Below are 17,790 nucleotides of genomic sequence, written 5' to 3'. Positions count from 1 at the left end.
TACTCTTCTAGAATTGAAAGAAAATTTTGTTGTAAATAATTTTTAATAAACAACAAGAAGTATGTGGCATTTGTTACTTTTTGTCTCAACTTGTAAAACAACAGTAGATTTAAATTAAAGCTAAGGAAAAACCTTAGTTATGAGATATACATGAGATTTGTGTCCATAGTCCCTATGAAAATGGTAACACATGAAGGATATCAGTTATATAAAATAGAATATTGCACACACGCTCTTAAACAAAACTCAAATGGGTGAAAAAAAACTATAGAATTATTCTAATGTCCCAGGGGGTGGTAATGCTTATTTCAGTAGTTACCTGTACTAGAGGTGTGGCCAAACGTTTTGAGACTGACACAAATTTTGGTTTTCACAAAGTTCACCAAAGTTGTAACCAAGTGAACAAAACACTGAAATGTTAGGTCTGTGGTCAAGAAACTCCCCCAGATCTCAATCCCATTGAGAACCTGTGGTCAATCCTCAAAAAGAGGGTGGACAAACACACAGAAATTGTGATCAACTCCAAGCACTGATTAGGTAAGAATGGGTTGCCATCAGTCAAGATTTTGCCCAGAAGCTGATATCCAGCATGCCAAGGGGTATTGCAGAAGTCTTTAAAAAAGGGTCAATACTGTAAATATTAAGTATTTGCTTAAACTGGATGTATTTGTCAATAAAAGGTTTTTTTAAAAATAATAATGAGATGCGTATAATTGTACTTCACTATACCATGTAAACATCTGACAAAGTGGTCTAAAAAATTGAGGCAGTAAACTTCGTGAAAACCAAAATTTGTGTCAGTCTCAAAACGTTTGGCCACTACTGTAAGGTTAATACACTAGCTTGTTTCCCCGGGACATCATCCTGTCCACTAGTCTGCGCTGTCGGCTCCCATCGTTTGAATACTGTTTTGATGCTTGCAAACGGTAGCTAACTTCATGAGCCGGCGGAACCTCCTGCAAGAAATAGACATCAACCGTAAAGGTACCAATATGTATATATATTTTTTATTAGCTCTAACAGGTTTGTCAATTGAGGAAATATTCAAAATATTGAGGTAAACTGGACTTGGTAATGAAAACGAGTTTAACTCTTCGCTGAATCAAGGAGCTAGTTACTTGCTGACAAACGAAAGTTGCTGCTTCATGCTCGCGTTTGCCTGCTTGGGAAACATCTGCTAGCTTGCTAGCTACATAGCTAGTTAGTACATATCAAGTTAGACGTTTTTGCTGCCCTTTTGTCCACGAAATGTGATTCCATTGACTATATATATTTAATATGTTACTTCTAAGCATAGTTTATGTAGCTAGCTATATTTCTAAATGTGGTATGAAAGGCCTGTGTTTGTAATGTCGTTGCTAGCTGGCTATGTTGTTTGAAATGCTATCTGATTTGTCAGCTAGCTACTTTCTGTTTCTCTGTGGATTACGCTAGCTATTTCTTGTTTATCTAGTGAAACTGAAAATTTGTCGTACGTTATTCTTATTATATTGTTTATCGTAATGTGTGTTTTATATACGTTGTCTCTTCTGTAATTGGTCCAGATAGCAAAGCTAAGAAGCTTCGTTTTTCTGTGTATGCAAGATTCATATAATAAGCCGCAATGGTGAGTAACTCTGGCCGTTATAGCCAGCATATCCAGTTGCTTCTGTTTACGCAGTTAATACTAATAAACTCTTTTCGCATTATTTTATGTAACAAACATTTTATAGTCTCGAAGATATGATTCAAGAACGACGATCTTCTCCCCTGAAGGTAATTATTATTTAGTAATATCTATTATTTGTGTTTTTTGCGTAATAGCCTAAATGTACCGATTGGTTCCCGAGCTATTTCCCAGGTGATTAGTCCTTCTTATTTTAGGATAGTGTTACCACAGAAATATATAGAGGTCCTTTATATCCCTTAGTTGCATTTTGTTTACAGATGATTTCACCCAACAATGAAAACTATATGACTACATATGAAGAACAAAAAAAAAAAAAGTAACTAACCAAAAAGGATTTCAGGGAAGTTCACTTGGTTTGATCATTTCAATGACGCTTCCCTGGGAACATCATTAACAACATTACTTTGAGTTTAGCAAATAGGTGTTCGATTATTCATATGTATTAGAGAATGGGAAAGGTACATTTTATGGTATCTTGTTTAATCTCTGGGGTAAGTGGACAACATTGCCCATAGCACACAGCTGCTTTCTCGTTTAGGTTTCACTGCCTTCAAAATACAATAACCTGTAAACATCCATGGTTCATTGTACTTATATATATTGAATATATATTCAGTGGTGTTTGTGTGTGCATGCATGCATGTGTCTCTTACAGCAATTTTTCTCTTTTAGGGTGGGGGGTGAAGATGTGAAAATTATGCTAAACAACTACTTCTGTCTCTAATAGGGCGTCTGTATCAGGTAGAATATGCTATGGAGGCTATTGGGCATGCTGGTACCTGTTTAGGTATTCTAGCCAATGATGGTGTGTTGCTGGCAGCAGAGAGGAGGAACATCCACAAACTGCTGGACGAGGTCTTCTTTTCAGAGAAGATCTACAAACTCAATGAGTAAGTGGGTCACACTGGTATGATTTTTTGGTTGCATGAAGTTCATTAAGTGATTCAGTGAGGTTCAGTAAATTATTTGTTTGTCTCACAGCAGAAAAAAATAAAAGATTTGTGAATGATGAAGACCAGATCTCAGTGCGTATTCCAGTAAACCTGTAGGATTCACAATACACAGAAAATTGTGTGTAGCTCTGCCACACCAATAGCTTTAGACTTGGTGTAGAATGAATTTTTTTTTCCCTCTTTACAGTTTTCTAATAGTGAGTGAAAATTTTGGTGGGTTTGTTTATTGGTCATGTTAGCGAAGAATTACTGCAACTTAATGTTAGTAATTAACTAATAGAGCACATCTTTTTGCCATGATACATGGCAAAATTACTGTAACTAAAGCATTAGTAGTAACTATCTAACAGCAGATCTTTTTGCATAATTATAATGCTTGCAGTGATGTGATCAGGCTTAGTAATGTTTGGAGGTAAATGGACGTTGGTAGGATTTAACCCAAAGTAATGAAAAATGTGTTGTTTGTTTTATGTTGCAGAGACATGGCATGCAGTGTAGCAGGAATCACATCTGATGCCAATGTCCTCACCAATGAACTCAGGCTAATTGCACAAAGGTATAATAAACCACAGTTAAAAGAAAAGAGAATGCTAAACCTACTTTGAAATTATGGGGTGACAGACCATCACCCTCTGAAGGAAGGATTGTGATGTGATGGGGATTGTCACTTCGAATGGTGAAATGGTGGTCAGGGCATGTGTTTATCGCCTGTAGGACCCGGGTTCAAGAGCCATGTTTTTGAGATAAGTTGCTTACTCATTGTACCCACTGTATGTGTACAGATATCTTCTCCAGTACCAGGAGCCTATTCCCTGTGAACAGCTGGTTACAGCCCTCTGTGACATCAAACAAGCCTACACACAGTTTGGAGGTGCCATAGCTTCACTGCACACTGTTTGACTCTGTTTTGTTTCACTTTTTGGAGCACAGAGTCACTCTTTCAAAGAATAATAACTGAATATCTATGCTTTTCTGTGTGTGTCTAGGAAAGCGTCCGTTTGGTGTGTCTCTGCTCTATATGGGCTGGGATAAGCACTATGGCTTCCAGCTGTACCAGAGTGACCCCAGCGGAAATTATGGAGGCTGGAAGGCTACCTGCATTGGCAACAACAGTGCAGTAGGTGTACTTTATCGAGCGCTGGAGCTTTTTAAATGGCAGTCTTTGGTGTACTACTGCTGTAGCTGAGCAGCTTTGTAGGGGAACAAAGTAAGCAAAGCGGGTGTATTCTTCAGGCTTCCAGTTGTTTACACCACTGTAAAACATTAATTCAGTCAAATTTGATCACATATACAGTGATGAAGTGGCCTTCACACTTAATGGAGGGGGGAAAAGTGTCAGTAGTCGCTGTAAACATGGGCTTTTCTCAGGATCTCAGCCTCTTGTGCAGTTGCTAAAGTTTCTGGGTGTGGCTTTTAAGAATGGTATATTGCAAAAGTTACCATTGGCTTATTTCTTTCTTTTTTTAAAGCAGCGAAATTTGTCATGTGATAAAGTTAACTGTTGCAGTTAATATGTAGGCAATAACTAGCATGTGGTGTGATATGTAATGTGTAGAGGTTTCTGTGTTGTTGTTTTTTTTTCTGCACTTAAATATTAATCCTGTACAGAATAAGCACTGTGTACCTACTACACTGTTATTTGACGTCTTGGCCTATAGAGGGTGTTGGAGCATTAGCAGCGTGTTCGAGAACATTCTCTGAGATCTATCCAATTTAATTTTCACCATGTTAATTCATTCAAAAACTTTTTTTTTGTCCACAAAACAAAATTACAGAAATAAATTAAGGCAAAAGATGGTTTTTTATTTTTTTTTTGCCTCCTTCACACAGTTTCATATTTACTGCACAGGGCTGTGCAGATAATTCTGGTCATTTTGTGAGTGAATGTATAGGCATGTTTCTGTGTTGTTTCTTGTAGGCTGCAGTATCAATGCTGAAGCAGGACTTTAAAGAGGGAGAGATGACTCTCTCCACTGCTCTCGCACTGGCCATCAAAGTGCTCAACAAGACCATGGATGTCAGCAAGCTCTCTGCAGAGAAAGGTGTGTATATGTCCCCTTGTGTGTCACTGGTACATGAGCAGTGCAAAAAACATGGATACCTTAAACTAGTTATTTGAGATGGGCTGTTACTAAAGTATGTCAGTGCATTATGCATTCAAAGGCCCTGTCTGAGTCCTGTGCCACAAGCATTAAAGTTGCAGCCTTTGTTTACCCATCCTGAATAAACCTGGTAAAACAGCCACAGCATGAGTTTTCTGTTGTCCTTAGTATAACGATAGTGGTTTGTAGTTATTTGTAGTGCATTTTTAATACTTTGCAGATTCTGCAATTTTCCTTCTGTACCTTTCTATGCCTAATGCCATGTCCCACTTGTGTTGGTCTAGTTGAGATTGCCACGTTGACACGAGAGAACGGTAAGACCAGAATCAAGGTCCTAAAACAGAAAGAGGTTGAAGAGTTGATCAAGAAGCATGAAGCAGAGGAGGCCAAAGCAGAGAAAGACAAAAAAGAGAAGGAGCAGAAAGAAAAAGAAAAATAAGAAACCTGCACTTCCTTTTATAGAAAATATTACAAAGGTTTGGATACATAGTGTACCACTCTGTCTGTCTGTATGTCTAATGTTTTCTTTAATAAATACAACAGTGACAAGTCTGGCTGGGTCATTGGTGCTCTAAATGCAACACAATGGTTAAAGGGAAAGTTCTAGAAATGGCCATTAAGCACTACTATAAAACCACATTATAATGGGACAGGGGAAGCAGCATTCAGTGAATCTGCTGAATCTGATTTTAAATAATAGATCAAATATAAATACATTTCTCTGGAAGCCTGTCTGCCCCCGATGCAGTGGATCTTTTGTCTAATAAAGTTTGTCCGGCTGTATGATACATACCGTACCATACATGAGTGAGTATGTATGTTTGTGTTGATGTTTCTAAACCAGTGGTTGTCTGGACTGGGAGCAGGAGTTACTGCTCTAGACCAGTATCTACGCAAATGTTCTAGCTGAAGAGTTTTACACACGGCTGAAAGCCAGAATCAGATCAGGAAAGATGGTCAAAGCCCGATCGGTACCTTGAGTACTTAAAACCTCAAGTATGACTCAGCTTGAAATACCATGCTTCGGGTCTAACAGAAGACAAGCATCAAGACTATATTCTGTCCTGGCTCCAAGATGGTGGGATGAACTCCCATTTGTTTGGACAGCAGAGTCCCTTGCAGACTGAAGACCCATCTATTCCTGGAATATTTAAATGACAACTGACCTTGCTCCCATATTGACTGACTAAATTAATACTTATTCTAGAGTATTGTTTATTACACTGATGTTAACAAACTCTAGCACTTTATACTTATTAAGAGACATATATTTTGTACTTCTAGGCATCAGCAGTGATCCCTGTATTTCTACAGTATTCTAAATCATTTGTATATTGGACTCCAACCTGCTGTTCTGGCTAGGACGTACTCTGAGTAAATGACAAAGCGCTTTTGTAAGTCGCTCTGGATAAGAGTGCTAAATGCCATAAATGTAAATGCAAATATAAATGAGAAATGTCTGAAGTTGTGCAGGGTTGTTTGGGATGCAGTTGTAGTGGAGATGGCTCACAGACTTGGACTAGCTCTAATTACAACAGGACACTCAGCACAGCAAAGCAACCTACCTCACAAACATTCTGAGAAATATGACTTTCATAAGGTACTTGCCACAAGCTGAAATCTGTTAGATAAGGTTAGTGTCAGATTAATGTCAGAAGTAGCTCTGTCTCTGTTCTTGGATTTTGAAAAAAAAAATTTATTACAAAGCCACAGCAAGAATTCTTATGCAATTAGCATCAAAGTTTGCACAGTATCCCAGCAACACAGTTTTATGAAGCTGAGTATGTTTTATTTGGAAGAAATACCTCCAAGTTCTTTGTGATGTAACCACTAATTGCTATGAAATGATGAATTGTAGTGAATGTTAAACACATGACTTCATTAGAAGAGCAGCTGGTCAGGCCACCTCCCCGCCTGGAAACGGGGTCAAGTCACGTATGCTCTGTAATGAGCAACAGCGCTTGCAAGGTTAAGTACTTGAATGAGACTGTAAGGCATTCGTCACAGTTATGTTCGCTTTGGCGCTCCTAAAATAGCAAGAAAGATCAGTGGCCCTGGCATTACGCCAAAGTTCTCTATGATCTGATTGGATGGATTCATTGCCTCCCTGCCTGGAGATTGGAGAATGCGTCACAGCACCCAGGGAGCAGACACTGTTCTGCAGTACTGTCCATACATGCTTGCTGCTACAAGAAGAATATCTGTCCATCATAGTCACATTTTTTTGACAAATACAATACTTTGACACAGAACTATTTAGAATATCCGTAGGAATCTTCGTTCAATTTGAACGTGTCTAGTCAGCAACAGAGATAACCAAAATATGCAAAAATCAGTATGTACAGCTATTATGATTGAAAAGGTAATTTTTATATTATTGGGAAAGAATTCCATGGCTACTTGGTTCACATTTTACATTTTATTCAGACAAAGAAAAAGTTCAAGGTATACAAGTATGGATTGTCTTTAAATGATTCTTTTTTTTTTTTTTACTGTAAACAAAATCCTAAACTACAAAAGAATCAAGCTAGACAAAAATAAAATCGATTGATCCAGATTGTCAAAAATAAAATCTCAGAAGATGGAAAAAAATCTAACAGCTTATTGTCATGGCTCAAAAGTAACTATGGAAACAAGATTATATATATACATGCAGAACTTAAAGCCCCCAGAAGTTGTGCACCCAAAGATGGAGTCCAAATGCAGCTCACACTTGGCTTCCACAGGCATGATCATGTTCAGTTCCAGCTATGGGGAATGTATTTCGATTCTTCTGTTTGTAGTTTGTCCTGACTGTGCTAGCTCAGCCTTTAGCTTAAAAGGTGTTACTACAGTGATAACTGTAATGTTCCTAGAGTAATCATGTTTTGAAGTGAAAATGCTTGAGTTTTGAGTGGGGACCATTTTCTTTGGCAATTTTGTCAAGTTCACTAAATGCACAAGACATCTTAAAAGTGTGGGTTGCATCTCTTGGTGATGTACCCTGAATGCACATGTTTGTGTTACATGTGTGTAGCTAAAGTGCTCATGTCAACGGCCCTTTTCCTGCGAGTGAGCAGGGCCGCTCTTAGCTAAACCTACTGGTTTGGTTTAGGAAGGTGAAGAACATCGGGAGACAATCATCATGTCAAACGTTTTATAAGACTGGTGTGGATCAACAGTCTGCTTTCAGTTTTAGTCTCCATGAGGGACTGGTGTAGAAAACAGCCCAGTTAAAAGGCCAGTAGAATGACAAAACACAAGGGACAAGGCATGAGTTCGAGTAGCATCCTCACTGAGTCCAAGCCCACCCTCATCTTTTTCTCGTCAGGACAAGTGACTAAACTTCATGTTGGTTGCATGTAGTATGACAGAATTACCTTAACTCCATCCTCAGGAGCTTCTGTAGAGTCTGTACACAAACTTGAACTGAGATCAGCTCAGGCCCTACTTGATTCTATTCTCAGCTACCTCAAGCTGAACGGATTCTAGAGTCATCTTTAGGCCAAGCTGGAACGCTGCGCGTCTAGGCCTCAGAGTCCTCCCTGCAGCTCACCAGGCTCGTCAATGAATAATTCAGGTCATTAGCCTTGCTTTAGAATTGTGCTGACGAACTGAATCATGTGAGAGAATACGTCACTGGTGCCAAGAGCTTCGACCTCTCCTGCTAGCTTCTACCATTCAACACCATGGTCTATGTTTATCAACTTGCGGGTTTTGCCCTTTACTTCCCAATGCTGGCCATTATGTGAGCTAAGGAAACCTGACCTTATATCTTTTCAGTCGGCCATGCCTGATCAATATGGACCCAGAACACTGTCATGAACTGGCACAAATATAACTAGTGACCTCATGCTTCCTTTTTCCAATGACAGCAGAGATGTGAAAGAGCCCTGCAGTGCACAATAAGGAATGGTGGACAACAACATGAGGAGATAAGGACTGCTAAACACTACAAAAAAAAAAAAAAAAAACAACAAAAAAAAAACAAAACAGAAAGAAATCATTCCTGTGTTGTACTACCACCCTGAAGCAAACACCATACTGGGGAATGGCTTGCATTGTCCTTCCCTTATACAATTCCCCATTAACAATGTCCCATATAAAGCAGAGTATATATATATAAAAAGAGTACAGACCTTTTGGTATTCGGTGCAAACTAACAGAGGACATGTTGCATGTCTCTTTTAGCACCAACCAACCCCCAGCTGAAAAACAAAAACAGACAGGAATAGGAACCAATCAGTGAGATGATAAAGAAGACTGAACCAATCAGGGACTCAGTCAGTTCTCATTCCTCCTCTATCTTCATTCCTACTTCTCCATACCCCACTTAAGTCAGTTTTTGGTGAGGAGGTACAGGAGGGGTGGGGTGGGAACACAGTGCTAAGTAGTAGAGGAGGATGAGAAGAGCTGGAAGGCATAGTGGGGAGAGAGAGGGTGGGTGCTTTAAAGAGCCAGACAGCAACTGGAAGTCATTCCTCATCAGAACTGCTGTCGTCCATGGAGTAGACCATGAAGAAGAGATCAGGTCGGGCCGGCACCAGAGGGTGGCCAGGTTTCACCATCTCAAAACCCATGTAGTGAAAGGTCTTTGTGATGGACACTGCAAGGAACACAAAGAACATGCCAGTCGTTCAGCCAAACACAGAACAAATAATGCTTAGATTAAGAGTAGGTAAGAAAATACAAAGGATACTATTAGAAGGAAAGGCAAAATGAAAGCACCACATCAGACCAGTTCTGCAAGCGAACTCAGAGTTTATTATTTCTAGATTGAGAGTGCTAATAGTACAAGTATCTCATACATCGATCCTCCCTGGTCTTGTAGAACCACACAAACACGTAGCTGACTTTCAGTCTCTCCTCAGCGAACTCCAGCAGACTTGTAAGCCTGTAGCACAAAAGAGACATTATGATGAGGCACCCACGTTTACACCAGTGACCTGAATGGTAATGCAAGGCAGCTGCAGCAGAGCTAAAACACCACCAACACCAGCACCAACACCCCCCGCCACCTTGCCCAGAGCACAACGCTCACGCTGCAGCCATCAAAGGTGATTCTCAAACACACTGAACAACTGCTGGCTATGCAACCGGCCTTCTAATGAGCGCAACCTCTTTAGCTAGTATTTATATTCATGGAAGAGGGTGAGCTGCAGTAATATTGTGATTCATATGGCTGGTGGGAGCTGCAACCTTAACACTGGGTGCATGCTCCCCTGTACAGCCCCAGGCTAGCACTCTAAAGCTTATGTACTCTTAGTCATTTATCCATTCACAATCACTGATTATGGACATGGCCTGACCTTTACAAGCAAGCGAGCAACAAGGGTAGAACGCAGTGTCAGCCATGCTAGAAATCTCAATATTAGTACAGATCAGTGCATTAGTACCTGCATATACAATGTCAGTAAACACTCCCTAAATATTTATTTACACTTAAAGCAAATGTCCATTATGATTGAAACTGGTCTGCATGTTAGTGTGAATTCATGGCTTTAGCGAGGCAGTGGCAGGAAGCCCAGTGTTGAGGCATGCTCCTGGCTCACTGCGGGGTCCTGCGCACCCTTCTTTGCTGCCATCTGGCAGAGCTCCGCTGGGGATCTCCAGGTAGAGGCAGTCAGCCGCCAGCACAGTCTCCCAGCAGGAGAAACGACGCTCACTCAGCTGGTATTGGAAGTGCAGGATAGGGGGCGTTCCGCTCGCTGGCCCTGCCTGAGTCACGGTCAACCTGTCATCCTGAAAGGGGACAGTGACAGTTCAGCAGCAGGTGGATGAATGTCTACAAGAGTCCTTCCCCCGTACATGCATACATGTCTACTTTTAGGCTTATCTGCAGAAAAAGCTTTGTGTGTGTGTGTGTGTGTGTGTGTGTATATATATATATATATATATATATATATATATATATATAATATTATATATATATATATATATATATATATATATATATATATATATAATATTATATATATATATATATAATATTATATATATATATATATATATATATATATATATATATATATATATATATAAATATATATATATATATATATATATATATAAATATATATATATATATATATATATATATATATATATATATATAAATAAAAATAAACATCTTCACTATATCAAAAGCATCAAAAGATCATCGGTCCTATTTGTTTCACCATATAAAATTATTCTAATCTGAATTAAATGGAGCCCATGTTCAGTGTCCATGCAAAGTCCATAAACTTGGCTCTCAACAACCAACATCAGGTTTAGCATGCCCAATGCACTATAAATAAAAACAGCAGAATTTGTGTCAAGTACAAACAGTGTGGGACACACTGAATAACACTTAAAACAATGCAGTTAAAACAAAGTGCAGTAGAGGAGGAAGAGAAAAACTCAGTCTATTGAGTAACAACGGTTACAACCAATATTACTGATTACAAATGGCGCTACACAGTAAACATTTGGAGGACTCACAGTGTGTTCTACAAGCATGGTGACCAATCATATATTCTTCTGTGACTGTTCTGTGAAAACCCCTATGCAGTGTATTGTGACTGCTCTCTTGGCAGACACACATCAGGCAAAACTCACTAAATTTCCGCCTGTCCACGTGTGTTCCTGTCTGCAGCAGCGCGGGTAGGCACACGGTTGGCTCACCTTGTGCAGTGGCACACTGAGAGAGAGATCCCTTCCGGTCCCTCGCCCACCCGGGATCTTCGTTAGTGGGTGAGGGGCATCAGGAGCACCACAGAGGCCCTGGAGCCTGCTGCCTGGAGCAGTGCACACTGGAGTCAACCAGACAAGAGCTAGAGAGAGAGAGAGACCCATCGATGAAAGCAATACTTAAGGTGGTACATGTTTGATAAGATGCCTGGCCTATCTGTTGTGACGGCACACCCACAGTCATGCATTTTGCCATATTATGGAGTGTTCCAGGTGATGTCCCGGGTGAGGTTGTGGAAAGGTGTTCTCCTTCAGCAGGGTCCCACTGCTGCCCCACCTCTCACCTCCAGCACAACACTTCTCTGCACCCCCAAACGCTGCCCCCCTCCTAGTCACTCTTCCATGCCTTATCAGGACTTCTCACACCCTGCAAAGTGCCACACCATGTTCAGAGTGTGAAGAGTATTGTCCAGGCTGCTGCTATCGTGCCAGTACAGCACAACAGCATTAGCAGTGGGGCCTCTGATAAGTAGGTGAGAGAGTTTTTAAATCATACTTGTATGAACATGCTGAATACATTTGAAAGTGCAGAGACGGAACGTGAGATGCTGGATACGGGCTAATATGCTGGGAAGGAACTTGTCCAACCCTGACATAGACTCAGAATCAAATACCAGAATCACAGCACCGAATGTATGTGACACGCTGTAGAATCAACACTGCTCCAGAGACAGCTCTGTTAACTTCAAGCGCATTGCTCATGCATAATGTGGACAGTACTAATCTGTTTCCAGTTCAGCTGGGACCCAAATGATGTGTCAGTCAGGTGCTAAGAGGAAGTGAGAACAGAGTGCTGGTGTTCAGTTGGGATCCACATATTGCAAAAGAGCGCGTGATCCATAAACACATCTCTAAATAGCAGCACTGGTGGTTTGGGTTACAGCTCTGGGTTTCAGAGTTAGTAATAATAGTTATCAGAGTCTCCTTCACAGAAGAGAGAAACAGGGTCACATTCTCTAAAAGTCACATAGCCTGCAGCCAAGGAGTGACATGTGCTTGAAGCGCAGTGCACTTTGAATATCACCACACGGTCTTGGATGAAAATCTGTTTAATCAGTAAGCAAAGCTACCGCAACTAACCCCACTCATTATCTTATGAGGTGCATCAGAAGCATAAGCGCATGTTGTCCTCTAAGCAAAGTCTCCAAGAATTTATTGTATACAGAAACAGCAACTGAAGCTTCGCCAGTAAATAGGCTCCGTCTCAGCTGCCTGAGGGATGCCAAATTTGGTCAGGCTCTGAGCAGCCTTCTCAAGAGCAGTGTGCAGAAAATGAGGAAAACAATCCTTAAGACGTCGGTGCTTGTTTTGGTCGTGTGAGGGCCAGATCGCTCTGCAACCGAGGGAAGGGAGGAGCCGTGCCTCTGCTGCCCTGGCAACCGGACAGGTAGTCAGGGTGACCCAATCTGCATAGAGTCCACATCAAAGCTGGGGGAGACAAGGTTGATGATGCAGAAAACAAACTCATTAGGCTACACGGCAACTCCCTGCCTTATCAAATAGCTGAGGAGCCAACCTCTGCCTCTGCCATCACGCCTCTGCAGTCTTTAGAAAAAGCAATACTGCACATATGCGCAAATCATTCTGGTTCAAAACACACTTACTTACTCGCCATGGTGACGCCTTTCAAGAGACTGAACATTGCTCACTTGATCACTTAGAAGATGGTGACTGGTATTAAAAACAAAAAACAAAAACAAAAAAACTCCCCACCTTTAAAGTGAACAAATGTTTGTACCATCAGGGGTCAGAAACGGGCCCTGGGAGCTACGGATTCATATAGTTTTACCCTCTCTGTTATAGATCTGCACATGGCAGAGACTGAAATGCCAGCTTGTTTTGAAAGGTAAGACTCTTGCCCTTTGACATTCAGCCACCCCACCCACCCACGAGTGTTGCTGGCTCAGACATTTCAGAGACATTTCATTTCATGCTCCAAACAGCATCTCTGGTTATATAATCCCACTCAGAAACGAGAATGGGTCAACATTTAAACCAGCTAGGTAATATGAGCAATGATTGGAACTGACTTGCTTAAAAGGGGGGCAATAACCAAACAGTCAGTCTCTCACACACACACACACACACTCACACACACACACACACACACACACACACACACACACACACTCCATCTGCATCCTATCTACCATCACAGTGTGTGATTGGCTTGCCACCACATCTTATTGGTCTGGATCTGAAGGTCCCACAGGATCTTAGCCTTGTTCTCCACTATTCTCTGTGGTTCCTCCCAATGGGACCTGGAAGAGTGCAGCAAATGTGCCAGCATATGATCTTTACCACTTAGATGTGACTCATTTTCCTTGCCAGTATCTTGCATCCTGCTACAAAATAGATTCTAGATTGTCTCAGAGGCTGCTTTGCACAGTCTGATGTCATACGGCCCTTCAATTGACCTTGCGCTTAATGCTTGGTCTTGTGCTACCATGATTAGTGCCCATGCTGTCCTGCAGTCCTGCCTTTTCCTGCCAGTGGTAGGATTGTCTTAGATCAACCACCTCCGCTGTCAGTGATACAATCCTTGGAGGGTTTATCCTGCCATGGTACCTCCTCTGCTTTCATGGTGACTATAATCCCATCTGTCTGAGGTACTCCCTCATCAGATCATCTTTGGCAGCCATTATGTATTCATGGATGTCTCGTCTCACCCTGGACAGTGGATCTTCAGTGGATCCAGTCCAGCTCTTCTCTTGGTCAGCTTATTGTGTTTGCAGGATATCTGATGACTGGCAGGTCATACGTGGTCTTGACCTAGTTATTCACATTCAAGTGGCTCTTTGAGGAACAGCCTCACCCTGTGGTTGCACAATGGCATTTCACCTTTATTTCATCCATTTCCAGTTGGGAAAGAAGGCACTGTTTGACAGTATCTGAGTGCTGGGTGACTAGTCTGTGAGTTTGGATGAAAACCTTCTCACCCATACTTTTTCTGGATGTTGCAGGAGCATTCCATCCATCCATCCATCCATCCATCCATCGTGTGTATTTTATATGTAGAAAAATACACACATGCAAATAAAGTCTGCTTCGAATGTCAAGAAACCAAGACTAGATTGTAAACCCTCAGCACCCCCCCCCCAAACCCTTGTTTTTGTAATATAAACAAGCTCCATCTGCTATAGCTTCTGTCTCTGGAAACCCTGTATACTTCACTGCACTTTTGACTGACTGATTCATGCACATTCTGTATGTGTACATATATTTATATGTCTGTGCGTGCATGTGTGTGTAATTAGAGTATAATATATATATTTTTTATACACATACACATATATATGACTGATTCACGCACATTCTGTATATGTACATATATTTATATGTCTGCGTGCATGTGTGTGTAATTAGAGTATAATATATAATTTTTTTATACACATACACGTGTATAAAAACTATATATTATACTCTAATTACACACACATGCACGCACAGATAAATATATGTACACATACAGAATATGCGTGAATCAGTCATATATATATATATATATATATATATATATATATATATATATATATATATATATATATATATATACATATACACACACATACATTATATATATATATATACATACATACATTATATACATATATACATTATATATATACACATACATATATAAATTATATATATATATATATATATACACACATTATATACATATATATATATATATATATATATATATATATACACATACATACATACATACATACATACATACATACATACATATATACATATATACATACATATATACACACAAACACACACACACACACAGTTTGTTAATGAGTCATAAATCACAAAGCAAAACAAGATGGCAATGAGCAGCAGCGTCAAAGGCTGAGGCTAGCTCACACTCTTCCCTCTGCCAGAGCTCAAAGACCAGGGGCCTGAGAGGACTTGCACAGAGAGGAAGTTGCTTGAGAGGCCACATTAAAAGGTTTAAGATGAGCCCTCAATCCGCTTGGTTATTTGTGTGTTAATAATTGGTGTTTGATGCAATGCTAGCCAAGGTTACGAGTGAGAGGTGAAGGCAGACAGCCAGGAAAGGTTCAGCTCCAAAACAGGAAACCAAGAGTCTTCCAGGAAAACAGGGCTCAGCTAGAGAGGTGCAACTGCAGCAGTGGGGTTGCCATCCTCCATCCTGTGCCTTTTTTGAGATATGTCTTTTACCAAAGACATTTGATAAATATGCGACTGAATTGAACAACAAAAGCTTAACAGTGTTGAGGTACTTCAACAATGGAAATCTGAACTTGCTTTTGTTGTCCTCGTGTGAAGGAGGAGGACTCCACACAGCAGTGTTTAGTCCTTTGGAAACTCCACAGGAACGCTTTTCAGTTCCTGGGCACTTGGCCAAGTCACCCGACCATGCAGAATGTGCATGGAGGAACAGGAAGTAATGTGAACCACATGTCTGTGTTAGTTTAATGGTATGTCAGCAAAATGCTTCTAGATTCAGGCACAAACAGAGATGTCTTATAATTAATAGATGCTTGACACATCGATATCCCTCTATAAATAATGGTTTGGAGGATTTGTTAAGGTCCACCCCCTGAACAATTAGCACCACGAAACTGTTTTGTATTGTACAAATTTAACATTAGGTAATCTCTGAGACAAATTTCTGTCAGTTTATCTACTTTAAGTGAGTCATTATTTTTCAGTGTTCCGATTACTCAACACAAATGTCTTCAATGCTAAAGGTGAAAACATGCTAAACGAATGTTTCCATCCGCTGCACCACAACACAACGAGCTACAAACTAGCGGAGAGGTTACGCAATGGTTGTCTAAAGTGGACAGGGGAACCGATTCCGTTAGGAGACAGAACTACGGAGTGCGCGCACTGCGTACAAACACCATCACACTTTTGTAAACACTGCAGAACCGGCCTTTATGATTTCGAGGTAAAAAGAGAGTTTTCGCTTATCACGTAAAACCATCGTCATGCATTATAAATTGCACTGCTACTTGTTTATTGGAATAAATAAACAGCAAGTCAGTACCGGTACAGTAAACAGCGTTTGTAGCCAATGTCTATCCATATTTATTGGTTGTCCAGCCCTCATTTTGAAGCTATTCATAGCATCAGCATATCCCCCCCTTCCTCGCTGTACCTGTTTAAATCCGATTAATCTGAAAGCAATCCGAATATTATGATACATCGCAGTATTATCGTTGTCCTCCGACTATCAAACGATAATCCTGCAACGCCACAGTGGAAGTGCTCGCGGCCCGTTCGACACTTTGTACTGCCGTCCATCTCTGATTACTCTGATGGCTAAAATATACCCACGGGGAAAAATGGTAATTTGATCCTTCAGTCTCAGAAATTTCGAAACGGATCAATCATTCTTGACGATCAAAAACAACTTTTTCCCCCTCGACGATTTTTACAACTCATTCAGAAAGATTTGTGAAAACCTGTTCTGGTTAAATATCAGGTTCCCCTATAGTCGGTGAGGGCTTGCACACATCTCTGTTAAACGAAGGGTGAACGATGCAAGCTGGAGAGGTCCTCCCCACAAACACAACCAGCTAACTAGGCTACGTTTCGTGAAATTAAGCTATTGCATTCGTTAAAGAAAGGTCGTTCAAAGTTTACAATTTACTTATACATAAAGTTCCATGTGATGCATAAGGGTAATAAAATCTTGTGCACTCGGAGAGAAAATATTTTATTAATATAGTCTAACTTCGGTAGCACGCTAATATGCGTATTAACATAAACTCTTACCTCTCCTCTGTGTCGCGCATGATCTCTTTAGAGGAAACTGAAACTGGACCCTTATATTTTCTCTGACAACCAAAACAATGACTATTTAATAGAAACTCTACTGAGTAGTTCACCATTCGTAAACAAATTTGTTCAGACGCTGACTGATATCCAGCGCTTCACTGAAGAATCACTGAATACTTGCTATGCCTCACTTTATAGGTCACTTCTCCCACGCGTGAACTGTGTGAATGAAGCCCGATCAAGCAGTAAGGGGTTTTAAAGGCAGGTCCAGTGCATTATGGGAAAAACACGACTCGAGGAAGTGAACAGTGAAGTTGCTTAGTTACAAAGTGGTTCGTGACGATGAGTAGCTAGTTAGCGTAGTTTTATCTATCTATCTATCTATCTATCTATCTATCTATCTATATATATATATATATATATATATATATATATATATATATATATATATATATATATATATATATATATATATAACACCTATTGTTTTATTTACGTTTATAAATATTTTATATTGTACATTATACCTCTCCAAGAATGTGCACTGTATTTGCAGATTTAATTTGCAGATGCTAATAACTACTGG

At 40.2% G+C, this 17,790-nt stretch overlaps 2 protein-coding genes and 1 long non-coding RNA gene across 4 annotated transcripts; 1 reads left to right on the top strand and 2 right to left on the bottom strand.

Moving 5' to 3' along the window:
- Positions 1-898: 898 nt before the first annotated feature.
- psma4 (proteasome 20S subunit alpha 4) lies at positions 899-5,276 on the top strand. 2 transcript variants are annotated; one of them, XM_027001271.1, is made up of 9 exons: positions 899-984; positions 1,545-1,606; positions 1,713-1,755; positions 2,397-2,559; positions 3,101-3,178; positions 3,405-3,493; positions 3,609-3,739; positions 4,541-4,664; positions 5,009-5,276. In XM_027001271.1, exons 2-9 carry the CDS (start codon positions 1,604-1,606, stop codon positions 5,161-5,163), a joined length of 786 nt encoding a protein of 261 aa, XP_026857072.1. In that variant the 5' UTR covers positions 899-984; positions 1,545-1,603; the 3' UTR covers positions 5,164-5,276. The 2 variants fall into 2 exon arrangements, with proteins under 2 accessions (XP_026857072.1, XP_035379687.1); XM_035523794.1 differs by lacking the exon at positions 899-984 and adding an exon at positions 1,031-1,057.
- LOC113572034 lies at positions 4,405-5,058 on the bottom strand. Its single transcript, XR_003410060.2, has 2 exons — positions 4,968-5,058; positions 4,405-4,652 (listed from the first exon to the last, which is right to left on the bottom strand). It is a non-coding gene; the product is annotated as an uncharacterized LOC113572034 (long non-coding RNA).
- Positions 5,277-7,128: 1,852 nt separating the features above from the next.
- Positions 7,129-17,428, bottom strand: oaz2a (ornithine decarboxylase antizyme 2a). Its single transcript, XM_027001281.2, is given in 6 exon segments — positions 7,129-9,309; positions 9,512-9,597; positions 10,273-10,445; positions 11,370-11,450; positions 11,452-11,518; positions 17,202-17,428. Coding segments are annotated over 6 exon segments (654 nt in total). The 5' UTR covers positions 17,318-17,428; the 3' UTR covers positions 7,129-9,178.
- Positions 17,429-17,790: the final 362 nt, after the last annotated feature.

Source organism: Electrophorus electricus, chromosome 2 (assembly GCF_013358815.1).
Source record: "Electrophorus electricus isolate fEleEle1 chromosome 2, fEleEle1.pri, whole genome shotgun sequence".
NCBI lineage: Eukaryota > Metazoa > Chordata > Actinopteri > Gymnotiformes > Gymnotidae > Electrophorus > Electrophorus electricus.
Note: the sequence above shows the minus strand (reverse complement) of the source record. Positions and strands in the feature narration are given on the sequence as shown.

Coding starts and splice junctions, on each gene's coding strand:
- psma4 (XM_027001271.1), top strand. Junction 3,179..3,404: donor CTCAGGCTAATTGCACAAAG/GTATAATAAACC, acceptor GTATGTGTACAG/ATATCTTCTCCAGTACCAGG. Junction 4,665..5,008: donor CAAGCTCTCTGCAGAGAAAG/GTGTGTATATGT, acceptor GTGTTGGTCTAG/TTGAGATTGCCACGTTGACA.